The following is a 27,186-nucleotide window of genomic DNA, read 5'->3' as shown; positions in this document are numbered from 1 at the left end:
AGAAAGAAAGAAAGAAAGAAAGAAAGAAAGAAAGAAAGAAAGAAAGAGAAAGAAAGAAAGAGGAGGAAGAGGAGGAAGAGGAGGAAGAGGAGGGGGGATGACTTTCACCATTGTGATTATCCACAAAGCTTATATATACTGAAAAACTAAGTTGTACACTGTAAGCATACCCATTTTCTATTTGTCTGCTATGCCTCAGTACAGATGAAGGAGAAGACAGATGTTTTGTCCACAGGAAGCCTACAGGCATTCTGCAAACATAGCAGTAAGACTTAGCCTGGGGCTAGAACTCCTTCTGACTACTCTAAGGTTTCTTGTTGGGAGAAGAGGTTTCTGTTCATAGAAATGACTAGATGTGTTGCTTGTTACTTGTGGCCCAAAGCATCCATTCTGAGACAAATTGTGTACCAGACCAAATTATAACCTTCAATCTATAAACCAGGCTGCTAAGGGACCAGTGTGAGATAGTACTTACCTTAAGGCCATGGTGAACCAGACCACAGCCAGAATCAGGGTGTTCATTCTGTAGGGTCCCATCACACAGTACAAGGCGTTATCCCAGACCTAAGATGCAAGTCAGAAGAAAAAAAAACAGTTAAAGGGAAGGACAGGTGACAGAGAGAGCACATTTCTTAGATTTTTTAAAATAAATTGCCTAGGACATCTCAAAAGAAAGAGGCAGCCCACCCTCCTATAGAGGAAAGAACCCTGTTTATAAATAAGTGTTCATCCCTTTTTTCTGGCCAGCTTTGAACATCAACACCCCTGTAGTATTTCCCCTAGAAACATAGTATTTTGGTAAATGTGACCAAAAGCACACCAAATGGGAATTCCAAGGCATTCAGTGACCTGAAGTAGTCAGGTCTACACCCACTACCCTGCAAGCAGGGTGATGTTTAAAATATTTATCGACCATAAAGCATGAACCCATCAAGTGTCAGGAAAAGCTAGCTGGCTGTCTCAGTGCTCAACAGAAGGCTTGAAAGACTCCTGCAGAAATAGAATCACCCTTAGTGACTTAAAACCCCCAGAGTCGTTTATTTTTATCATATCTTCCTTGCTATTTAATTATTTAAAGAGAATTCGCTGGAGAGAAGGATGTGGACAGAAGGGTACTTACTTAGACTATAAAACCCTGGCATTGAGAAAGAACAGCAGCAGAAGACATTGCGATTTAAATACTCACATCTCTAGATACAGGGCAAGTTTAGAGGGGGCCCTACCTAGAGCAGATACCTTCCATGGGTTTGCCTCCTCTCCATCATGTCATGCTGCCTTAGTTTCAGGATGCTTTGCGAGGCCTTATTCTTCACCCACTAAAATAATAGACTCCTGTGGAGCCAGCCTCTCCTCCAAAAATGTGCTCACAGATCATACCTGTTTGAAAATGGTCATGAACCTGACCAGCCAACGCTGATACCACGTTCCTGTTGAACTCTGGATCTCAATGAATTCATCCATTTGCTTGGGAGTTTTGATGTGCGAAACCTGGAAAGCAATGATGGAAGTGACTATCTCAACACGAGGGACACTGCTACTTATGTTTTTAAACCACAACAGAATGCAAGAAATCATGGCTTCCTGGACATCCCAACTTTCTTGCTATAAATGAGAGTTCTGAAGTCAGGATAAGTGAAATAGGTCTGTGTTCCCCTCAAACGATAAAAAAAAACCTGGAAAGTCTAACATAAACAACCCTCACTCATTATAATAGTAGCTTTCATGTCAGTGTAGTTTTTAAACTAATCATTGAATTGTAGACCTAGTCAGTGCTAAGGATACCATGCAAATTCCTCTAGTAGAGTTAGCCAGGTCCACAATGCAAACACTGTCCTCAAATTCATAGGACCAGAAGAGCATGCTCAATAAAAGTCAGAAGCAGTTTCTATTGGTCATCTAACAAAGTGTTTGAACTGAGATAAAATAGATCCACGTTCTCCATTTCTTTCTTCATCCAATAAACCAGGAATGTTTATTGTGAGGACGCAAAGGAGAAACACACAAGGATGGGGCTAGATAATCTTCAGGATGGCCAGGTGCCCGCTGAACAGCCCGACAGTCACACCTGTACTCCAAGCCTCCCAAATGCAGCTGCACAGTCTGTGAAAATGTTCTTTCCTCTGGGGTTAGTCTGGGGTGTAGGCAATAGTCATAGAAAGCACTGCAGAAAGACTCATCAGAAGCGGGTGGATCAGAGCTTCCAACCGTCTAACCCCATTGGACATCAGAGCAGCAGCTGCTGCCAGAGGAGGCCAGGGGGGGAAGATGGCAGCAGGTTTGAAAGCCCTTTATAAAGCATGCTTCAAATCACCAAAGTAGCCGCTGTGGTGTACATTTTCTTTGCTTTGCTCCTTGAAGGAAATAACACTCTGTTCCTGGGCTTTGGAGAGTGGGTGTGTTGATTTCCAGCACAACTGCTCAAATATTCAATTAATTAGAACACTTTCTTTGGTGCCATGGAGAAGAGCATTTGGCCTGTGTTCCTGTTTATCCTGCTGAAGTTCTTAGTAGAATGCTCCAAGTCCCAGACCCTCCAAGGTTTCTCCGCAGGGAAAGCTTCTAGCTGTGCCTGTCCAGGTGCGTGGGAGGATCATCTCAGAGCTGCAAATGGCCTGAAGCTCCTGGGTCAAGCGAGAGGTGAACACTGGACTGAACCACTGGACTGAACAGCTTCAGGGCTTACCCACTCTTCTGTTGTGGGTGGCTGAGCACAGTTATGAGTGCTTTACTGAAGTGAAGGGGACAGACACACAAGACTAGCTGGTGGCTCTGCCCAAGTGAGTTATGAATATGCCCAGCTGCCTGAGGTCAGTCAGCTTTCAGTTCCTCCTTCCTGGTATTTTTACTTCCTCCCCCTTCTCTTTCCTTCTACCTTCTTGTTCATTTCCCCCGTTCTCTCTCTTCCTTTCACTTTCCCCTCTCCTGCACTTTCTCCCTCTGTCCCTTCCTCTTTCACCTCCTTTCTCCTCATTCTCTTCTTCCTTCCCTTTCTTTCATTCTTCCTTCTTCTTCCTCTGCTCCCTTCCCTGCTCCCCTTTTCCCTTTTTCCTGAACTATCCAGTTTTTCACATCAGTATAACTCATGATCAGCAAGTCAGTTTGGAACACTGAACCTATAACCTTTAAGTTTCCTATTAGGTTAAAAAAGAAGGAGGAGGAGGAGGAGGAGGAGGAGGAGGAGGAGGAGGAGAAGGAGGAGGAGAAGGGGGAGGGAAGGAGGAGAGGGAGGGGGAGGGGAGGAGGAGGGGGGAGAGGGAAAAGAGGAGGAGGAAGGAGAGGAGGAGGGGGAGGAGGAGGAGGAGAAGGAGGGGAAGGAGGGGGAGGAGGAGGGGGGAGGAAGAAGAGGAGGAAAAATCACTAAAAGCAGATTCGAGAACCCAAGGTCTAAGAAGTGGCATACAGGTTAGGGTAAGAAAATCTCAGAATTCGAGAGGCCTTTTCACTCTGATCTCCACGGTCTTCCTTCCCAATTGTACCCCGATCCCTGACATGAAGAACTCTGGTCCTGAAGTAAACAGCTTAGCTTTTGCCTTTAAAAGTTGGGGTACTTGTTTGTTTTATCACCTCAAACTTCCTAGAAGAATATGAACTAGCTGACTGCCCAAACCTCACCCTGGGGAAGCCCTCCCCTGAGCTTGCACCGTGAGGTCCCAGCCACCTCTGGGTCAGAGCTGTAGACTAGCAAACCACGTTCTGTTCAGATAAACACCTGACTGTAATGTGCCTGATCTTATCTCTTTGCACTTGGCCAAGTGAGAATGTGGTATCGCTTTTCTGCAAAGGACAGCCAGTCTCACAAGCCAAGCCAGGTTTCCAGAAGTATTCCTTACAGAAGTCACAGTCCAGTTGCCCTGGGAGAGACTTATGTGTGAAAAATGACCAAGAATAATCTGAGAATCCAGTGAATATAGTCTCAAGAGATGAAGAATACACTCAGATGCTCACACACACACGCGTGCACATGCATACTCACAAACACACACACACACACACATGAGCGCACACACACACATGCAAAATGGAGCAGAAAGGAACTTTCTATCATTATGCCTCTTAGAATACTCTACAGTTGTGAGAAATCCATTTAATAAAATATATGGGTTATGCAGGAATCCTAGAGACACATTCAGACTTCAAAGACCAATACCCTACTATACAGGAGCCAAGGACGTTTTCTCTGTTTTGTAGCATTTGGGGCATGGTGTGGAGGAGGACATCAGTGCACAAAAAGGTTTAAAAAGAGGGAAAGGTCAGGAAGGAAGGAAGGAAGGAAGGAAGGAAGGAAGGAAGGAAGGAAGGAAGGAAGGAAGGAAGGGAAAAGCTATGTGTTCTGATATAATTTCCATTATTGTCAACTTTTCAGTAACACCACCAAATTCGCAAATGCTTGCTGCAGGTGGTGGGTGGGAATCTGGATGTGTGTTCTATGCCAGATTGATATGGTTCAAAAGTCATTGCAGCTTAGGTGGATTCAGAGACTGGAGGAAGAGAGATGGCTAGGAACGCACCTCCCAGGAAGAATCTGGTGCTCAGACTTGCCCAGGCTGTGGAACAAAGAAGGAGGGCTGCAGGAAAGATGGCAGTGGGCAGGGAGTCTGCCCTAATGCCTGGCTTCTTCAACTGTAGCCCTGCTGTGCATCACAGTCTATTACAGAGAGAGAGAGAGAGAGAGAGAGAGAGAGAGAGAGAGAGAGAGAGAGAGAGAGAGAGAGGAGAGAGACAGAGACAGACAGAGAGACAGACAGAGAGACAGACAAAGAGAGAGACAGAGAGAGAGAGAGTAGGCTAGAAGTCTGGGAGAGCCATTGATCCTTAATATCCTCTTTTGGAGTATTTCTTTTGTTTGCTCTCCGTAATATACTTTAGCAATAGATGTACTGGTCCCATAAACGTACAAGTAAAGGTATCACGGAGAACAAACAGAAGTAATGGTGGGTGGCAAGGATGCGGGTGTCGCTGATATATACGGTAGACGTATTTATAAATTTGTGGAAAACAATTTAAAATTAAAAGTAAAATAAAATGTCTATGTTAGGAACATTCAAACTGGGCAAATATGCCATTAAGCAATTTTCTATAAAGATAGTTATGAGCTAATTTATGAAAAATGTATGTCATAACATTTTTCACAGTTGTTAATATTTTGTCATACTCCAAGGCAGACATTGTTTCGGGTTCTTTGTTTAATCTCTGCAATAATGTCTTCACTCAAACATTGTCTGCCTTTCCCCATGAGAAAACTCAAGCGCCACCACGTGATTCCACCTAAGAATCCAGCCCTTTAAGAAGGAAAAAGTGGGTGACTGAGAGTTAGGTGGGTACTTGTCCAGAACAGCTTCTCAGGAAACACCCGTCTGAAAGGGTGTTATAAGTACAGGCATGAAGAGCTGCCTGGGCCAAGCCTTGATGGTGTCTGGCTACAAAGTATGACAATCAGGAGCATTACATCTTCATGGAAATCACCACTTCCTGCTTCTTAAACCCAGGCTAATAGCCAGTGCTGATAGGATGGAGAGAAGTGGGTAGCTGGCTACTTGTGGTTTGGGAAGGTAACATAACTCTAATGAAATGCAACTTGGAAATTCATGTCAAGGCTCTATTTAAATATTTAGAAGTGTGTGTGTGTGTGTGTGTGTGTGTGTGTGTGTGATAATTTAAGTTAAAAAGAGGCCATAAATTTGAAAGAGAGCGAGTAGAAATTTGAGAGGGTTTTGAGGGAGGAAAAGGAAGGGGAGAAATGTTGTAATTTTATTACAATCTCAAAAAGTTAAATAATAAAAATAACCAATGCCATTTGAGCCAGAAATCTTTTTTCTACAGAACTTGAAGAGACAGGCACTGCATGGATGAGAAGGCTCATCACAATATTTATAGAAACAGGCAATAGAACAGTATAAATGAGCCTCTGACATTAGGGACATGTTGAAAATGGTGTTAATGTTCCGGGCACTGACATTCATTAAAATGACTGTATCATTCATTAAGATGACAGTATGAGAGGCTAATGGAGAGAAACAATGGCTGTGGATGTATGTGGCAGTATCCAAAATGCTAGTGCATGCAGCCAAATACAATACACAAATCTTCATGTGGATGTACGTTCACAGGAGTATAGCTAGCCTTTTCTTTTTCTAAATTCACTCATTTTTACTTTTTTGGGAGGGGGTAGGGATGGATGTTGCCTGCAGGTGAGTCTGTACATCACAAAAATGCCTGGTGCTCATATAGAGACCAGAAAAAGGATCAAAACCCCTGTACTGAAGTTACAGTAAGGTATCGTGTAGGGGCTGGAAACTAAACGCTGGTCCTCTGCAAGAGCTGCAAATACTCTTAACCACTGAGTTATCTCTCCAGCCTCAATGTGTTCTTTCATCCTTTCTTCGTGGTTTAGTGTGTGTGTGTGTGTGTGTGTGTGTCTGTGTGTCTGTGTGTCTGTGTTTTCTTACTGTGGACTCTGGGGATCAACCTGAGGTCTTCTTGTTTGTGCAGCAAGCACTCTACTGACTGAAGCACCTTCTCAACCTTCCTTAGGTAATGGTATTAGAAAATGATAATAGAAAACAAAACTACTTCGGGCTGACAAGATGGGTAAAATGATTCTGTGGGTAGAGGTGCTTGCATAGAGCCTAATGATCTGAGTTTGATGCTTGAATCCCACAAGGTGGCAGGAGAGAATATATATATATATATATATATATATATATATATATATATATATATATGTATGCTGTGGCATGCATGCACCTGTACATACACACACACAATGCAAATAACTCTGATGAAGAGATCTTTCAAGTATGAAAATGGTAGGAATATTAAAGGAATATTTTTCTTTCAGTACAATGGTAAAGTGCTTCGTTGGTCCAGGCTAGCACACTCACCGTGAACACCTTCTCAGGGGTCCCCTTAGCTCTCATGTTTGTGTCATGGACTTGCTTGAGAATCATCCAGGCTTCATCATGTTTGCCCATCTGGAAAAAAATCCAAAAATAGAGAAATGAAACTTCATGGCTGTCTATGCCCTTTTTTTTCACTGGAATGGAAAGCCCTCCACCCCTAAACAGTGTGCTGGGTCTGAAGGATCAGACATGGACCCACTAGCCACAGGTGAGGCCTATGACAGCCTACAGTAAGTTCCCAGTCTACACTGGAAGAATAACTAGGTTTTGGCTTCAAGGGGTAAATGCCACATATTGTTATAACTACAAAGTTGAGTGGATCATGGAGCAGGAGCTATGCTACTCCCTGATGAGATGAAGCAAAAACCAATATATTCTGAGTAAGGTCCTAAGTACCATGCCCTCACTGGCGCTGCCCTGCAGAGTGTAGCCTTATTCACAAAGAAAGCTGCTACAGATGGAATTAGTTAACATCAGTTCATCTTGGAGTAGAGCAGGTCCCCAACCCAGTATGACTGGTGGCATCCTTGTGACAAACAGGGAAGGAACCCCCTTGCTTGCACGCTTTAGAGGGAGCCCTGCACTACTGGTACCTTCATTTTGTGCTTCTCATTTATGGAGCTGTGAGATAAATTTGTTGACATCAACCTCTGACGCTTTGTTAGGGCATCCATAAGAAAGATATAGGCAAAGACTGGATTTTGCAATGACCCTGGTTAAAAACTGTCTGATGTATGTGACTAGTAAGTGGGGAGCAAGAGACAACTACACATGGGTCATCCTTGCAATAGTCAATGACAAGGTTGATCTAGGGACTGAGGATGTGTGAGACTGAGTCCTATCATCCACTGCCAGCTCCCACTTTCTGATTTCTGTAGGCACAGAGTAGGAAACTCATAAGATCCCCAGCAGTTTCTAGTGGGTAGAGGCCCTACAGAGCTAAGAGTCCTGGAGGCCCTGAGATAGTGACAAGATTTAACAAAGTCTCCACTGTGGCCATACCAAAAACAAAAAAACAAACAAAAAAAAAAAACCAGCATGCATGAAAATATGAAGGATCTCCTATTCAGGACCTCTGTAAGGAGACAGTACCATAAGGCAAGCCAGGACCTGTCCTTAAGAACTCTCCAAGCCTGAGGGAGGGTCCCTATCTATTGCACCATGAGCTTCAATCCGTGACCTGCCACCATCACCAAGAGAACTGGAGCCAGATTTAGTGATAGGCAAGGTCATCAACAAAGGAAAGTGTGCAGCAAGCAACTAGGAGAGAACACACAGCTGGGGACTGAGTGAACTAGGCCAGGACTCCTGTGGCTGGTAAAGACTCACCTCCAGCAGGAACCTGGGGCTTTCTGGCATGAACTTCAGGGCCACCATGGACACAGTGGCAGGCAGAACACAGACGATGACAAACACTCTCCAGCTGTGGAAGTGATAATTGGTCCCCATGCTGAAGCCCCAGCCTGTAAAGAAGCAGAAAGTTTGTGGAATAGCCTTCCCCACTGGAAGAACCTGCCCTCAAGCTCAAGGACAGGCCAGAAGCTACCGAAAAAAAAAAAAAACATAGATTCCCTGTTTGCACCAGAGCTTCTCAGTTACGAGTCTGTGATATGAGCAGGGAGTTTGCATTTTAACAAACCCTGAGCTCTGGGCCTGCCTGACGTTTCCAGAGCCTTATATAAATGTATACTAGAAAAACAACATCCTCAGTCAAACATAGGAGTACATGCTTATAATATCAGTATTCAGGTGGCTGAAACTGGAAAATTACTGTAAGTCATGATGAGACTTTGTCTTAAAAAAAATAAATAACTGTCTTACTTTTGCCTTTATTTCTCTGCTCCCCAGGGTGTTATATATAGCCCCAATTGGCCTGGAACTTGTTAGTCAAGGATCATCTTAAACATATCTATCTAAAATAATTTTTATTTTATGTGTATAAGTGTTTTGCCTGTGTGTATGTATGTGTACCATGTGTGTGCCTAGCACATAAAGATATCAGAAGAGAGTATCAGATATTCTGGAACTGGAGTTATGGATGGTTGTGAGCAACCATGTGGGTGCTGAGAATAGACCCCCAGTCACCTACAAGACCAATAAATGCTCATAATCATTGTGTCATCTTTCCAGCCATAACCATGAACTTCCTATATTCCTGTCTCTGTCCCTCACCTACTGGAATTATAGACATGGACCACCATACCCACTTTATATGGTGCTAGAGATAAAGTCGGGGCCTAGTGCATGCTGAACAAACACTGTACTGATGGCACTATGTCCTCAGCCCTGTATGGACATTTAATTCTCAGTGAACAATCTGAACTGAAGATGTTCTACTGCCATACCTCCACAAGCAATGACCTAGAAGGCAGTCTCACTGGGTGCCTTTCTCTGCTCTTCCTACTCAGTAAGTGGCCTCTTGTCAAATGGAAGAAAGACCCAAGACTGCCATGGTGAAAAAGGGATGTTCCTATCTCAGTCATGGGCATTCAGTGGGATTGAGTGCCCAAAGAGGGATCTTGTTTAGAGAGATCTGAGAAATCCAAGATACTCTTGGCATCATCCCAAAGTAGGCCTTATGGTGGCTCAGGGGTCAGTGTTCCCTCTTATCCAGGTCAAAGAACAGTACCAGCTCCACGTGACTGCAGTGAGGAGGCTTCATGACCACACATTGGAAAGCATCACAGATTCTGACATGACTGAATATGTTTCCAAAAACAAATGTTCTTCTCCATTCAAATGAATTTTACCACCATTAAAAGGGAATATGACTGGGCCTTATGAGCTGTTGTTGTGCAAAGCGTTACTAAATTCTTTTTCAGAGATTACATTGAGAAAGCACTTTAAGGCATTTTTAGTGTAAACTCATACATAGCATGAAGTGATGGGATCATCATGGTATTTTCATCCCAGCATGCCATGTGCTCTGTCTGTATTCACATCCCATTATCCTGTCATCTGCCCCCTTCCTATAGTCCCCTTTGTCCTCCCAAATTGCCCCCTTCTATTTTCATATCATCCATAGTCAAATCTGGGCTGTATACGTGAACAAAAATATGTGATATTTGTCTTTCAATGCCTGGCTTATTTTTATGTATTATAACCTCCAACTCCATCCATTTTCTTGCAAATGACTTAGTTCTGTTCTTCATGGTCGAACAAGATTTCATTCTATGTCTACACCACATTTATTCATTATCTGTTGATGGACATACAGGCTGGTTGCGAACCTTAGCTACTGTAAACCACGCTGTGGTAAACACCGATGTGTACCTAGCTCTGCAGTATCTTAACTTAGATTTTTTGGGGTTATGCAGCTAGGAATGGTATACCTGAATTGTAGGATAGCCCTGGTTTTATTTTGTTTTGGTTGGTTTTTTTGGGGGGGAGTGGGCATCTTCTGTTGTGATTTCTGTAGTGGCTGTGTGAGTTTACCCAAGCATTAACTTTTAACGTTCTCATGGATGGCCCCAACTTCCCTTTTGTAAGAAGCTGCAACACAATGGTAAGATCTTGGGTTTTTGTAAGTAGGCCAGAGTTAAGGTCCTGAGCATATCATTATCTCACTGGGTCTTCACAGCTGCAGAATGCAGGTAATGGTCCCCTGTAAGCTTGCTGTGCCTGCCCTTTCCTGGAAACCCATAATGACTCACCTGCTTCAAGCAAGAACCAACATTCTTAGAAGTAACTACGTGGCATTTAGTGTAAGAGCTGCTGAATAAAATCGATGAGTTACTTTTAAAAAGCAAAGGCTGAAGCAACAATACCCTTCAGGGCTTATCTGAAAACAACCCAATCTGTATCTCAATAGATAAAGCCTAAGAAATAAATGCACTCACTCTTAACTTTTAGAAGATAGTAACTACTTGGATACAAAAATTCTAGTTCTTTAAAAAAAACAAAACAAAACAAACAAAACAACCCAACACTATGGCTAGCTGAGGTGGCGGGAAGCTTACATCTTGAGATTTCTGATTCCCCACCATGCTTCAGCTTGTGTTTCCACAGTTGACTTCTGATCCGCATCTGTTCCTAAAGACATTTCCTCCTGCACGTACAACTGGGCATCAACAGCAGAGCAGAGTCCAGGTGGTGAGATGTGGCCCCTTGAGAGGGCACTCATACCTCATGCAGAGTGCTCCATTAGAGCCAACCCTCTTTTGGAACAGCTTGGTCAACCCTGTATCACTGGGGTTGGTTTATTCATTTTAATTTTAATTTTAACTAAAAAAAAAAACAAAACAAAAAACAAAAAAAAAAACCTTCCTTCCTCCTTGGAGTAATACTAGTCAAGGAAAGAGAAAACCATAGCATTATTTCCACACTCTTGGCTCAGGTCCAAACACAGTTCTGGCATCATTAGAAGCCAAGTTGATCAAAACTTCCCAGGGAGTCAAACTCAAATGGATGACCGAAAAGAGGGAATGGTATTGGTATATTTAGAAAATATCCTGTATCAGAAAGACTTTTCCTTTCTGATAATACGAGTAAAATATCTAATATCCATTATTTCTTCATGCTTTATGGCTTTTCTGGTGATTTTAGTCATTTGCATTACTGCATTCATTAGGCACATCTTTGGGTCCTTAAATTGAATAAAATTAAATGGTGAACTGCCTTCAAATATTTGGAACAACATTAATTCAGAGGCACAGATTGCTCTGCTGGCTGATCTTTCAGTTTGTCCTACTTTTCTCTGTCAAAATTCCACAAACATCTGGTGGGGCTGACTACAATGAGAGCCGTTCGTCCACCATATACCCATTTGTTTCTAGTGTTTTCTGGGCTGTCTCAATGAGTTCTCAGAAGGAAGAGGACAAGGACGAGGAGAACAAGGAGAAGAAGAAAGAGGAGAAAGAAGGAGAAGAGGAGGAGGAAGAGGAGAAGGAAGGGGAGGAGGGGGAGGAGGAGGAGAGGAGGAGGAGGAGGAAAGAGGAGAAGGAGGGAGGAAGAGGAGGAAGAAGAGGAGAAGGAGGGGGAGGGGGAGGAGGAGGAGAGGAGGAGGAGGAAGGATTCCGAGTTTTGTCATTTTCTTTCATAGTGAGTTAGTTGCCCAAATTTCTGGAGCCAGGACTCCCATGATTCTTGCAAAAGCAACTAAATGGATCATACAAGCCATACATATACAAGCTTCAGTCGGCTTCCTAAAGTCACACTTCCCATTCGTTAGCGGACACACGTCTCAAACATTCTGAGACATGCTGTCAAATGTCTTTCTTCTGTGCATCAGGCATCTGGTCCTGATAAAATGATGCTTAAAGTAAATGAATGCTCTTGTCATACTCTGATTCTGCCAAAACTTGTCTAGAATAGTTTTCCTCCAAGCTAATGCCTGCTTTGATTAAATCTCAACTTCTAAATTAGAGTATAAAAGTCACAGATTTCATACAGGCATAAGAATAAAGGAAGTTTTTATCCATTTGGGGTAAAATATTCAGCCACAAGCACTACTGTCAGCCAGCAGTGACCAAACAGTAACCATGTGGGTCTCTCCATATGGCCTCTCATTTGGTCTCATTTGCTCTGTACCAGTCCTTTAGTACATGACTGTAATCTCAGCAGTTAAGACACAGAAGTAGAAGGGCTACCACAAGTTCAAGGACAACCAGGGCCACAACATGAAATCCTGTCTAAAAAACAAAGTCAAAAAAGAACCCATGCATTCAGATGTGAGTGTGCATGTGCCTTTGTGCATGTGTGCGGGATGTGAGTGTGAGTGTGGGTGTGTGTGTGTGTGTATGTCCCTGTATGTGTGTGTCCTGTGTGTGTCCCTGTGTATTAAGGTTTATAAACTAATTCAAGTGGTAATGATTACTGTGACTCTTCTCTCTTCTTACAACCTCCATTCCTACCCATCCTTCCCCATTTCACCTACTGTGTTGCAGACACGTGACATTGATCATGTGACTCCACCCCCCTGAGCACACTTCCATGGGTGAAGAAGGGAGTACTTCTATCCTAGCCAGGACCTGCATCTCCCAGGTAAATGATGACTGGTTGAGGTGAGAACATCTTTTAGGCTGATCGAATCAGAAGAAGCCATGGCCTCGCTGCTTGCTGTCTGAGTTGAAAACACGCTTCCTTTGTACCTGTGCTCTGTAAACAGATAGGGTAGAATGCCTCCTGCTTCCAGGATGAAAGCTCGCCCCATTACTGAGATCATCTAGAAAGTATTCTCAAGATGGTTTGCACCCTGCGAATCATTGTACTTCAGGCTGGTAGGGAGGCTAAGTGAATTCTTTTCACTTCTTTCTCCTGTTTTGTAAGCAGCAGAAGTATGGCTGTTAAGATGGGGTGCCAAATCCCCATACTACACAACAGCACTAATCTACTCAGACTTTACTCAGATTTATTCAGAACAAATATTTATTATTTTTTATCCAGATTTGTCCTCACCAAAAATGTGTTTAAGTAAGTTCACGTACATTCAGAAGTAGTTTTATAGTGCTAACACATTTGGATTGGCTAACAGAGGAAGTTATCTTATATAAAGAATGGCAGCATCTAGCCTATGGATACTGCTTCCCTAACTAGGCCACATTGACTGGCCTCAATGGGAGAGGATGTGCCTAGACCTGCAGTGACTTGATATGTCAGAATGGTTTGGTACCCATGGGGGCATCTGCCTTCTCAGAGGAGAAGGGGGGAGGGGAAGAGCTGTGCGAGGTGGGCCTGGGAGGAAAAGGAGGCTGGGATCAGGACTGGGATTTAGTAAATAATAAATTAATTAATGGAAAAAATTTTAAAGAACAACTGACTGTTACCTGAAAGAAAAAGATAAATAAGCAAACAAATAAATGACATTTTATTTCTCAGAACCGCATACCTAAGTAGGTAAAAAAATTTAAATGTGTCTGGTGAAGGATAGAATGGCATCCCTTTAGGTATATGCAATTTGATATCTAGAGTCATAAAGAACTGCCTACTGATGGAATGCCAGAAAACTCCTCTTTTCTTCCGTAGACCTATTCATAATTTTCTGTGATTCTGATATAAAATATAGTTGGTCCTCAAATATTAAAAATGACCACAATGGTGGTCCCAAACCCCTTTCTTCTATTTTCTAGACTCCCAGCTGCCTTGTGTTTCCCAGCATTCATTGCAGTAGCGTCTGTTCTGCCACAGAGATGTGAATGAAAGAATGTGAGTGGAGATCATAAGCTCCATTTCCTGCCCTTAAAAAACCTGCATAGAGTCGGGTGTGGTCATGCCCATTATTAATCCCAGCACTCAGGAGGCAGAGGCAGGCAGATGTCTGTAAGTTTGAGGCCAGCTTGATCTATAAAGAGAATTCCAGGACAACTGGCATTACACAGAGAAACCCTGTCTCAAAAAACACAAACAAAAGAAATCAAACAAACAAACAAAAAACCCAGCAAAATAAAATCTTACAACCTGCACAGAACTTCCCATGCTCTTTCTCAAGTGAAAGACAATGAAAAGCCAGTCTTGACATCCCTATGACAGAACAACTAACAGAAGCAACTTAAGGGAGAACATAGTTCAGAATCCATGGTATGTGGTAGAGAACGCATAGTAGGGGCAGTCCACAGCTATGGCAGCAGCAATAGAAGATGGCTGGTCATATTGGCAGCTGGGAAGCACAAGCCTCAAGCCAGAGCTAGGGCTATAACCTCCTTGCCTACCCCATGGACCTATATCTACCAACTGGACTCCGTGTCCAAAAGGTTCACAATCTTACTAAACAGCACTACTGGCTGGGGACCAACTGTTCAAACTGTATGAGCCTGTGGAGGACATTTAACATTGAAACTATAACATGCTACAGGTATCTATTTATTAAAGACGGTCCAAATGCGTGATGTGAGTCCCAGAGTTACTGATGGAGCAGAGCCATCTGAAACCAGAACAATCAGCCTGACTTTACAGGCAAAAGAAACAGTATTGTTTCTTCAAAAAACTTCTAAAACCACTGAAGTGTCTGGATCTATCAGTTTATCACAGAAATGCACTTAATACTACCCCCAACTAATTCAGGATCATCAACACTGACTGTTTCTTACAAAGATGCATATTAGCCTCCCTGAGCTCAGCACATACAGTGGAGTCAGATTTATAACAAGAAAATGGCACCTAATACTCCTACTGGAGTATTAATACTCTTCAGGATTTTAGAACACAATAGAGCGTAGATTTATCGATCAACATTTTGCTAAATAAATAAATACATAAATACATAAATAAATAAATAAATAAATAAATAAATAGATTCCTTTGAATGGTGCCCATGTCATTACCAGAATACTCAAATGGCATCAAAAAATTCAAAACTGCTATTTCTTCCCTATTTAACTATGAACAAAACTGATAGTAAAGTCAATATTGCCATGTCTTTCTGCAGAGATCACAGTGTTTACCTATTGGGGATAATAAAATTGTCCTGGATCATGGATTGCTTCCATCTGTGGACAGTCAAGAATGACATCAGACACAAAAGTGGCATATTTCAGGATAGTGCCAGGAAACAAAGACCAACATACAACAATCAGCAGTGCTGCCACATACCATAACAAATTTACAAGGAAACCTTTTAATCCTACTCACAGTAGCTTCAAAAGTACCTATCAATAAACCTGGCAAAGCAAATAAAGGGTCTCGCGTGAAAAAATAAATTAAAGAAGATATTAGATAAAAAGGCTCTCATGTTCACGGATTGATTAGTGGAATTCATATCATTAAAATAGCCAGATTACCAAAAATCGACAGATTCAGTGAAGTGTCAATTAAAATCCCAATGATATCATATACTGAACTAAAAACAGATTCTAAACTTAGTAGGAAATCAACACACACACACACACACACACACACACACACACACACACACACACACCAGATAGAGAGAGGAGAGAGAGAGAGAGAGAGAGAGAGAGAGAGAGAGAGAGAGAGAGAGAGAATGAGAATAAAACAAAACAACCAAACAACCCTTTGGTGTAATGAGACAAAGAAATCCTTAGAAAGAGCAATGAAGTATCTATCATCTGCCTTAGTTCAAACTATAGACAGATCCACAGTGACAGCACATGAGGCTGGCACAGACACAGACGTGCAAGCAAATGACAACAGACTAGAGGGCTCAGAAGCAAACTTACATAGCTGCAGCAAGCTACTTTTTATCAAATATGTCAAAAACATACTTTGGTAGAAAGATAGCCTTGTAAGCAAAATTTGATTTCCACAAGTTTCTGCTAGAAACTAGATCTCCATTTCTCTACCTGCACAGAAATCAATTCAAAATGAATTTTTGACTTCAATGAAACCCACAAAACTGCTAGACGAAGCAGAGGTAAAATCCTTGAAGACATAGGCATGGGCGAGGAGTTTCTGAAAAGGACTCTAACAATATAGTGAATCCCAAGAACTAACAGATGAGTTGTACAAAAGTAAAGTGATTCTGCACAACAAAAGAAAAACAATCGCCAATGAGCCCATCCACACAATAAAAATATAATTTAAGCCACACATTTATCAGGGGATTCATATTTAGAAAATATACAGAACTACAATAAGCATTCCAGACCCAAGTTATCCAGTTAACTAACAGACTAATGAACTAAATGAACAGTTCTCATAAAAACAGTTAGCCAATAAGTACCTGAAAAGTGCACTTAACATCCCTAGCCATCCTGGAAACATAAATTACAACTGAGATTCAAGAGAAAAAAAACCCAAATGTTGACAATGATGTAGGCAAAAAGGAACCTTGATTCATTGCTAATAGGCATGTAACTTTGAATAGAAGTCAGGATGGAATTTCCTTTAAAAAGCAATAGAACTACCAAGTGGCATAGCTCTTCCACTCCTGGATACATACCCAGAAGACTCTAAGTAGACACCCCACAGACATTTGCACATCCATGTTATTTCTGCATATCCACAATAGCCAGGAAATGGAATCAACCTACATGTCCATCAACAGGTGAATAGATAAAGACAGTGTGTAACATATACACAATGGCAGTTATGTATCCATAAAGAAAAAATGGTGACATTTGTAGGGAAATGGAAGGGGGAACTATAAATCATTACATTAAGTGAAATAAACCAGAAGGACAAAGAATTCATGTTTTCTCTTACAGGGTATGTATGAATATATACCCTGAAAACATATACGTGCAAGTAACATTATATGGACTGAAAAGGTTGTATTTATACATTTAGAAATGCACATATACATGCATAAATACATGTGTAACAACAATTTAAGAAACAGAGGCCATGAATTTGTAAGTGTGTACATGTAAGTGTGTACATGAAAGAGCTTAGAAGAGAAAAGAAAGGGGGAAATGACATAATTACATTACAATATCGAAAATTAAAATACAATAGAAAAGGAAAGAAAGGCAACTAGAGAAAAGACAAAGGTAGGTCTGCGCTTATATGTGTGTGTTTATCTGTGTATGTGCGTGTATGTGTTTATGTGTGTGCGGATCATGAGAAAGGAAGAGCTCTTAAAGAAGGTGGGGGAGCTCTAAAGAGCAATGGATTACAGGGGGTAAGAAATTGGGGTGGTTGCACTAGCTAGGGGAAGGGAATAAGCCAACAAGAGGAAGAGGGCCAAGGGGAGGGCAATCAATAAGAACAAAGTGTAGTGACACATAAGAATGAAAACGCCACAACGATATCTACTGTTTTGTCTTCTAACTTGAAATGTAAAAATAGGAAGAAAATGTAAAGCGCACAAGAAGTGGGATACACCTGGAGGAACACCAGGTTTCTATCCTTACCCCATCTCTGGTGCATACCCTGGGGTAAGCCAGCCACACCTCTTGATTTTTGTTCCATTTGCCATCTATAAAATGGGCCTCCCAAAGCCCTATTCATTGAAGTGAAGAGGGCCAGAGGAAATAAAGGCCGTGTGAGTAGAGAACTGAACCTTGCTGGTGGTCCTTCACAAGTACATCCATGAGAACACACACTGAGACATAGGTAAAAGAAAGCTTAAAGGAGAGGAAGAGAAAGGAGCAGGTGGAGAGAGAGAAATAGAAAAGGAGGGGGAAGAGATGATATTATTTCTAAATTGAAATTAACGTGTCTGCAATGCTATAAATCTTTTCTTTAAAAAAAAGTCACATACAGAGACTATGTACAAGATCAGAATAAGGTTGAGAGCAGGTATTTATTTGATGCAGTTGCCATAGAAACAGAGAACCTGGAACCATCTTAAGTCTGAGGCTCACCATAGTGTGGAATGATGCTCCAGGCCATGGCAGATGCGTAGATGCCCCCAGTCATCCAGAAGATGCCCAGCCAGCTAAGATGCTCACCACGCTTCTCCCGTGATAAGAACTCAGAAAAGTAGGCAAAAACAATTGGCAGAGAGCCCCCAATACTGAAGAAAGAAAATCAGAAAGAGATCATCATGTAATAAACTTAAAAACTTCATATCAGAAACCAAAGCCTTCTACTGTACCTTTCGGCTCTGTGCTGAAAACCTCATTAATTTAAGAGACCCGCAGTGAACCTTTCCCTACATTTGGAAAGCAGTCTTGGATTGTTTTGACTTTTAAAACGTTATTGCAGGGCCAGAAAGATGGTTCAGCAGTTAAAAGCACTGACTGCTCTTCCAGAGGTCCTGAGTTTAATTCCCAGCAACCACATGGTGGCTCACGACCATCTGTAATGGGATCTGATGTGTATCTGAAGACAGCTATGGTGTACTCATAAATAAAAATAAATATTTTAAAAGTTTATTGCATTTATTTATTTGTTTATTTTCATGTGTGCATATACACACAAGACATGGTATAGTCCATAGGTATTAGAAGACAACTCGTGCTTGTTAGTTCTGCACTTCCACCCTGTACATTCTGGGTGTTGAACTAGGCCATCAAGCTTGGTAGCAAACACTTCTACCCACTAAGCCATCTTGTCTGCCCTTAACTTTAATATAGCATCCTTAAAGTCAAAGAAAAACAGTCAATCCAAATGGCTCATGAGGACTCACATGGAGCTAGAGGGTCAGAGGTGAGTGATTCATGCTGGAGAAGAGCCAGTACATACCCTATGCCTGAGATGAGTCTGCAGAAGAGGAAGGCTCCGTATCCTTGCACAAAGGAGGAAAGGGAGGCGAAGGAGGCGTTGATAGCCAAGGACATGCTGAGGACCTTCTTCCTTCCCAGTTTATCAGCCAGGCCCCCCAGGATGAAGGCTCCTGCCATCATTCCTAGGTAGACTATCAGCCCTATGAAAAAGAAAAAGACAGGGGGTAAAGAGATAGGAGAAAACATTAGAGAGAATTAATTACCTTCTCCTCTACCCTTGAGCTTTGTAGTGACATAACCCAAGACCGATGAGCACTAGTCTCCAACGCTCACTTTACCCCAAGTAGAAATCTCATGGCAACCACATTAAAATAGGGAATGGAACCAAGATCCCCCATGGCAAGTCAGAAATTATCCAAAGGTGATTTTCTGCATATGCTGTTGCAACCAAGTAATAAGCTCACCAGCTTTTCAAGTAGACACGTCAACACAGATCAAACAACTAAAATTAGGATTATCGTCTCGTTCTAAAGACTATTTTAGTCTCAGGGTCCACACATTAAAGGCTATGATTTTGCATTTAAACAAGAAAAGTATACTTTAAAGGCCCTCATATGAGATGTGATATTCAAAGAGAGAAGCTTCAGGGTAGATTGTGTGGGAAACATTGCAAAGGAAGAAAATAATGTAAGTGATAAACAGCAATTGGCAACAGCATTGATTGATGTACACACACCTGTGAGCAACAATTTCTAAGCCATAGCATTTGGACATCTTAGGGAAATATGGTTATATAATTTATAACAATGTGCAATGAGTCCAACTTCACTCCCCTGCATGAGGGTATGCAGTGTTACCCACACTGTCCTTCCCCTTTCATAGTTTTTTGACATCTTTCTCAAAGTCAGATCCACCATGGGGCTGGAGGGAAGTCTCCATGCATAAAACCACTGGCTGCTTGCTCTTCCAGAGATTCAATTCCCAGCACCCACAGGGCAGCTCACAACCATCTGTAGAGCCAGTTCCAGAGGACCCAACACCCTCTTCTGGCTGTCTCAGGCACAAGACATATACATGGTGCACAGAAACCATGCCAGCAAAAAAAAAAGACGTTAAATAACTTTAAATATATATATATATATTACCATTAATTTGAGGTTTTATTTCTAGGTCATGATTCTGTTTTACTGCTTTTTAGTTTCTGTGCCAGTATAATTCTATCTCGGTCTCTATAGTTTTGAAACATATATGAAGTTAGGTAGTGTGATAACACCAACTTTGTTCTTTTATTTTGAGATTTCTTTGATTAGCCAGTGTCTTGTGTTCCATACAAAGTTTACATGTTTTTCTAACACTGAGAAAAATATCATTGGAGTTTTGATAAGGATTGCACTGTGGATCATTTTAGATAGTATAAGCATTTAACAGCATCAGCTCCTTAAATCTATGGGCAATAAATATCTACCCATTTATTTGTATGTTCTTCAATGTTCATATTCAGTGTTTTATAGTTCTTAGTGTATGGCTCTTTTATTTCCTTGCTTAAATGTATTCTGAATTGTTTGTTAATACCTCCGTAAATAGCACTGGTTGTAATTTCTTTTTCTCAGCTCATGTCTCACATGTAGAAACACTACTGATTTTTGTAGTCCCCATGCTACAACTTACCTAATTTGTTTATTAATTCTAACATGTTATTTTTATGTGATGTAGGAAGTTTGGGCTATAGGGTCATACCATCTGCAAACAGATGCTTTTACTTCTTCCTAATTTTGATGGCTTTCATCTCTTTTTTTTTTCCTCCCTGAATGCTCCGATTGGATGTCCCAGGACTGAGTGCAAACAAAGGACCATCCTGACCTTGTCCCTGATCTCACTAGAAAATTTTTCACTATTAAACACAATACTAGCACTGGGCTTGTCACTCACAGCCGTTACCATGGTGGTGCACAGTCCTTCTTCACCTGATTTGCTGTAAGTTTTTAATCATTGTGTTGGATAGTTTTATGTCAGCTTGACACAAGTTATAGTCATCTGAGAAAAAGAAGCCCCAGTTGAGAAAGCGCCTCCATAAGATTGGGCTGTAAGCTTACAAACCTGTGGAATATTTTGTTAATTAGTGATTGATGTGGGAAGATCTAGATCATTGTGGATGGTGCCACCTTGAGCTGGTGGTCCTTGATTCTTTAAGAAAGCAGGCTGAGCAAGTCATGGGGATTAAGCTGGTAATCAGTACCCCTCCATGGGCTCTGTATCAGCTCCTGCCTCCAGGTTGCCACCCTGGGTGAGTTCCTGTCCTGGCTTTCTTCAGTGATAGACTTTGATTGTGGAAGCATAAGCTGAATTTCCTCTTCAAATCACGGCATTGCATCATAGCCACAGAAACCCTAACTAAGACACATGTATTGAACACATGTGTTCGCATAACATGACATTGTTATATGATCTTCCACATTTGCTTTCATATTTGATTTGCTAATGATTTAATAATATATTGTTGATGATGTTTATATCATGGCTCTTCAGGGATATTGGCCTATAATTATCTTTCCTTGGGTTTTCTTTGTCTGACTATGTCAAGTCCCCACACACCTTAGCACAACTGTCTCCATGATAGAAGCACCATTCAGACTTTGAGACCCAGCCCATAGGCAACAACACATGCCAAAAAAGGAGCAAAGACTAAGTCAATAGTTCCAGAATGTGACTGAGAAAGCTCCTAACTGTACTAACCTCTCGTTCGACTTCTGTAGTCTTGCTTTCTTGCTAACTATTGAATTGTGTCAACCGGGATATAGATTTTGTGCATAAAATGCCAGGAGCTGTGAGGCTCAGGGCTATGTGATTTGAGCTAGTTTTCCATCATGCAGTTGGCAGTCTGCACATGAAATTCTTCGGCTTTGAGAGTGTCTGTGCAGTGGTCTTTGTGGTGGTGGTTGGGGTGGGGGGAGGTTGGCAGGAATGTTACCTAGTAACATAGTTTTGGTATCACAGTGATGTTGGCTTTATAAAAGTGTGCTTGGAGATGCTTAAAATTGGGGGGAAGAGTTTAAGGAAATTTGCTATTAATTGTTCTTCAGCTATTTGGTAGGGCTCACCAGAGAAGGCCTCAAGTCTTAAGCTTTGTGGTGTGGACAAGTGTTTGATTACTGACTCTGTCTCTACTAATTTTTAGTCTCTTCCAATTTCCTGTTTCTTGTGATTTGGTATTAGCAGTGTGTTTCTATGAATTTAATTGTTCTTCTCCATCTAATCTATTGGCATCCACTTGTTCACAGCAGTCTATTATTACCTTTTATATGTCTGTGGCATTACTTACAATGCCCCATCTTCCAATTCTAATTATGAGTCTGCTCTGTGTTTCCTTAGGTTAGCTACAAGTTTATCAGTTTTGTCTGTCTTTGAAAAAAACTGAGCCTACACTTATTACACTTTACTGCTCCTTGTAGACACATGTTGGCTGAATTTCTTGTCTTCATATTAATTCATTCTTCTTCATTACTCATCTCCAGGACAATCTGCTAAGTGGGGGAATGGTCCTCTCATTCCAAGGAGATAAATAATAAAATATATGATCATCACCAAGTGACAAAATCTGAAAAATGTATGTGTCATGTGTTAAAGCATAGACAAGTAATCTCAGTGTGAGAAGGTTTCCAAGAAAGAAATATTTTGCTCTCCTTAAAGTGGGCATTAAGGTCTGGGCCTAGGGCTGGGGAAATGGCTCAATGAATCAAATGCTTTTCATACAAGCGTAAGTATCTGAGTTCACATACCCCAAACTCACATAAACGCACAGATCCCAGATGGAAGACAAGCAGGAGGATCTTAGAAGCTCACAGGCCAGCTAGCCTTCCATGGACAATGAAACAAAAAGACTCTGTCTCAAACAAGGTGGAAGCCCAGTGTGTCTTCTGACCTTCATTCATACACAGTATGGCATGCATATACCCGTATACACATGCCTGCATTCATATATCTGAATGCACACACACACACACACACACACACACATACATGACAGTGACCAGTGACATGTTCAGATCCAGGAAAGTAAAAAAGGAAAATGCTGGCATGTAGACAAGAGTGAGTGGAGTATAATTAATGCAGGAGTACCTGATAAGGGATGAGGCTAAAGTGTAAGACAAATCATAAATAGTTCTGTGTCTATGTATGTGATAGATGGGACAGCCTGAGTTTCTATATCTCTAAATATGCTCTTAGGTGACTGGCCCTGCTGGCCCTGAAACAAGAGTTTAAATAGCAAAAGGATTGATTTCCTTTTATGACAATAAGGACACTAACCTCAAAACCAAGAGATCTCATTCACCTAATATATGGTTTTAATCAAAAGCTCTTGCCTTGGGGTGGGGGGAGCATCTTAGCTATCTCATTCATAAAGTGATTGCTGAATTCCAAGCCATCTTCCTACACTTTTTTTTTTAAAGAAATACAAATCACAAAAGATGAAGTTCTGTAGACTTTTCACTTAGAAAGAAGCCTCAACAATGGTTTAGCAAGAAAAGGTGCTTGCTGCTGAGATGTGAATTCAAGGAGAGAATTGAAATCCCAAAGTTGGCATCTGACTTCCACATCTATACCATGGCACAATTTACACACACATAGATGATAGATAGATAGATAGATAGATAGATAGATAGATAGATAGATAGATAGATAGACAGACTGATGATAGATAGATAGATAGATAGACAGACAGACAGACAAAAGCCTAAACACAAATGTCTAATTAAAATACTGAGGGACACACAAGGCATGTTTTTAACAAAAATGACTTCCAGGTTACCTATTTGCTATCCCAGCAGAAAAAAAGAAATACACCAGGTATTAAGCTATTGTCTCTCAATCCAAAGCTATTCTGGACCTTACTTGATGCTGATTCTAAGCTCTTCCCACAGGTGATGATAGGGAGAGGCTTGAAGGGCAGAAATCAAGATCCCCTTCATTCCATTCTGTTAATGATGGTAGCAGCTGGATTCAATTACAGAAAGCTCCATTTTGCCCCCATCCTCTTCTCTCATACCAGGGTGATCCAGCCTGGGAACCCTCTTCTTAGATGCAGCTCAGGATAGCCCTTTTCTCACCTGCTTAGTTACAATAATTCCAGGACCTTCTTTCCATGTCTACAGTCCTAGGGGTGCTAGCTACACCTCACTTTTACTACTTATGCAAAAGCATTTCACTTACCCAATTACTAATCTCTGGTGCATAAACATCTCTCTTTTCAGATAACTGGTATTATGTTAATGTCCTTGCTAATCCTTGACTGATCCAGACTTACCAAGACTGACAAACCTTAGAAATTAGATATTAAATCCCACCCACTCCACCCTTAATTTTATCAGCTAAAGTAGTTTAACTCCAAGAAGCTCATGACTTTGATGCTGGTTGAGGGTCTGAGATCACTGCATCCTTGGTTTCCTGGTTCCAAGCCAGGAGCTTTCACCAGCAAACCTCCCAATCCAAGCTAATGGCGGCATCAGGAAGAGCAAGAAGAGCTTCACACATGCAGCCTTTGAGAATGGGGGAGGAAGGATGGAAGAAAAATGTTCCTATCCACAAGGGAAGAGAAATGTGAAATTAACGGTGCCTCTGAAATAACTGCACACTACTAAACTCATTTAAAACCCGTCTTTAGCTGAAGAAATGAAGATAATAAATTGGGAAAATTAGATTGCAATGGAGTTATCAAAAAATTACTTTAGCCTGAAGCAGATGAGAGACCACTTAGAAAGCTGGAAACTATCATCCTTCAGTTCCATTCAACAGGCTGCTGGGAGATTAGGAAAGCGTCTTCCTCCCCACCGGAGTACACTGAGAATTTTTTAAAGAAATGAAAAATTATGGCTGCCATTTAAAGAGTAGAGCTAATAACGTCAAATGGTGGTGGGGATGGCCAGAGGGCCCTTATTTTTAACTGTTGACAATGTGATAAAGCCATGGAATCTGCCTGTGTGGAAGAGAAGGCAGTCTGCAATAACAGCCATGGTGAAAAGTCAGAGATATCTTCTCCCTGTGCACAATGACCAGCAGGATGGCCATGGTTAGCCCAGACCATGTTACTTCTTTATGAACTTCAGCTGGTGGTCTTCTTGCAGAGCTGTTAGGATAACACGGCAGGGGGGTGTCATACGGAGAGGAGTAGAGGCTCAGCCTAGATGTACAACCACCTAAAGTTCCTATTGTTGTCATTAATGGTGTATCTGGGTGTGGGCTACAGCCTTAGGAAGCCAGGGCTCAGGGAAATGAAGAGGTAATAGTGGCATTTTAAAACCAAGCCAACCATATATGAGAAGACTGACAAAGGAGGCTGGAGAGTTGCAGAAGGTACTTATTTATAGTAGCTCGCCCTTTAAGTAGACTTCTCTCCCTCCAGACCTGGAGAAGGAGTCATGTTCCAATACAAAGCTTCTTTTGACTAAAATACTTTCCAGTTTTTTCTAACAGAGCTTGAATGAAAAACCTTTTCCCCAAACCAACTTTTCCATTTTTAAAGATCTCATTATAAATGGTATTCCATCAGGGAGCTATTCCCAATGTTCTAAACTCTGCCTCACTGAAATTTTCTGCTAAGGGCCAGAAAATGCTTATTGCGCTGGCAGGCAGTTGGTCAATAGACATCTCAGGGATGTTGCCATATAGCTTTCACTAATTCTTCCTCCTCCTCTTCCTCCCCCTTCTTTCTCCCCCCCCCCCTTTAAGTTTGTACTCTATGTGAAAACATACTTAGAAGGGATGTGTTCTGGTGTTCTACAGCACAGGAGGGTGGCTATACTTTATAGAGATTTATTTTTTATTTTATAAAGACTGAAAAGAACTGGGTATGGTAGTGCACATCTTTAATACCAGCACCTGGCCAGCAGAGGAAGGCAGATCCATGTGAGTTCGAGGTTATTCTAGTCTAACAAGGCAAGTTCCAAGTCAGCCAGGCCTGTACAATGAGATTTGCTTTAGAGATGGCATGAGAGGCTATTATTTGAATTTGATAATTCAATAGTGCATATATATATCAAGTTATCACACCATAACCCATAAATATGTTCAATTATTTTGCATCAATTTAATTTTAAGTAAATATGAAAATCCCTTTAAGCAGTACAAATAGAAATAAGTTGCAGGGCTTTTGGCCATATTTTGCTCACCCCTGTCCCAAACAAACATGTTCACCCAGCTCATCTTTCTATGACAGGCTCTTCCTCCACTCCACATCTGTCTTTGCTATTAGACAACTTTGTGTCAGATGCTTATCAAACTCCTTTGACTGTCCACTCCTGCAGGAGTTCTGCCAATTCTGCTGAAGTTCTCCACTGTTTACCATGCACTTACCAAAGAGTAGACACATAGTAGGTGTCCCATTAATATTTGCTCAGGGCTGGGGATGAAACACAATGGGAAAGTGCCATGTAACGCCCTAGATTCCATCCCCAGTACTGCCAAAGCAAAAGAAGCCCTTTTTGTTGTTGTTCAGCCTTGTATTTGTTCAGTAATTAAAGTAATATAAAACTAATTCATATTTGCCATGAGAAAACATGAACAGAACCCTCAAAATGTATAAACAATAAAGGAAAAAACTATCCATCTTAGTTCCACTAGAAGATAGTTGTTAGTATGTCTGTGGATATACTACTTCATGCTGTAGTTACAGGGTCAAAATCACTTCAGCATTGGAAAGTCCAGAGTTCCTTATTTTTTTCCATTTCATAAATAACCCAGAAAAGGTGCATATGTCCTTTTCTGCATTTCTGGTTGTTCGCTCAGAATAGGTCCTAATAAACAGAATCATGGGGTTTACAGGGGATCAATAAGTCTGTGGTTCCCAGCATGGAAGGCTAAAATGCTTTCCAGATAGCAGGCATCTACCCAACTCCTTACTAGTTAGATGATTTTTCTTCCCACACACAGGACACTTCCTCTAAGCAGAGGAGGCAATATGATAAAGAAATGTATAATCAGATTATATTTGCTTAGAGTGATGTGAAAAACAAAGGACCTTATATGGTTGATCATATTATTTAGCAATTAACTCAGGATGAAGAAGCCATTCCTAGCTTTGGCTTCTTGCCTAAATACACAGAAAATAAATGTTCTAATTGTACAGGAAAATTTTCCCTAGGAGTATTCTGAGCTCTCTTTTTACTGCCTCCACTCCAAAGGCTTATTTCACTCTACGTAAACACTTTGCAGAGAAAACAATTCTGCACTCCCTGGGTTCAGCTGTAGAGTACCTGCATAGCTTAGGATAGACCTGCATAGTATAGGCT

General features: G+C 41.4%; 1 protein-coding gene across 8 annotated transcripts in view; it reads right to left on the bottom strand.

The window, feature by feature from the left end:
* Sv2b (synaptic vesicle glycoprotein 2B) overlaps positions 1 to 27,186 on the bottom strand; it is a 172,393-nt gene that overhangs the window by 26,292 nt on the left and 118,915 nt on the right. For 7 of the 8 annotated variants that reach the window (XM_028776674.1, XM_028776672.1, XM_028776673.1 and 4 more), the window contains 6 exons: positions 18,924 to 19,104; positions 18,101 to 18,252; positions 8,229 to 8,362; positions 6,882 to 6,971; positions 1,378 to 1,488; positions 476 to 564 (listed from right to left, as the gene is read on the bottom strand). In XM_028776674.1, coding sequence (XP_028632507.1) covers positions 476 to 564; positions 1,378 to 1,488; positions 6,882 to 6,971; positions 8,229 to 8,362; positions 18,101 to 18,252; positions 18,924 to 19,104 — 757 coding nt within the window. The remainder of the gene's footprint in view (positions 1 to 475; positions 565 to 1,377; positions 1,489 to 6,881; positions 6,972 to 8,228; positions 8,363 to 18,100; positions 18,253 to 18,923; positions 19,105 to 27,186) is intronic. The other variant, XM_028776679.1, reaches the window with a different exon arrangement.

Source organism: Grammomys surdaster, unplaced genomic scaffold, assembly GCF_004785775.1.
Source record: "Grammomys surdaster isolate TR1022 unplaced genomic scaffold, NIH_TR_1.0 271, whole genome shotgun sequence".
NCBI classification, from domain to species: domain Eukaryota; kingdom Metazoa; phylum Chordata; class Mammalia; order Rodentia; family Muridae; genus Grammomys; species Grammomys surdaster.
The sequence above is the reverse complement of the archived record's forward strand: the minus strand, read 5'-3'. Positions and strand labels throughout refer to the sequence as shown.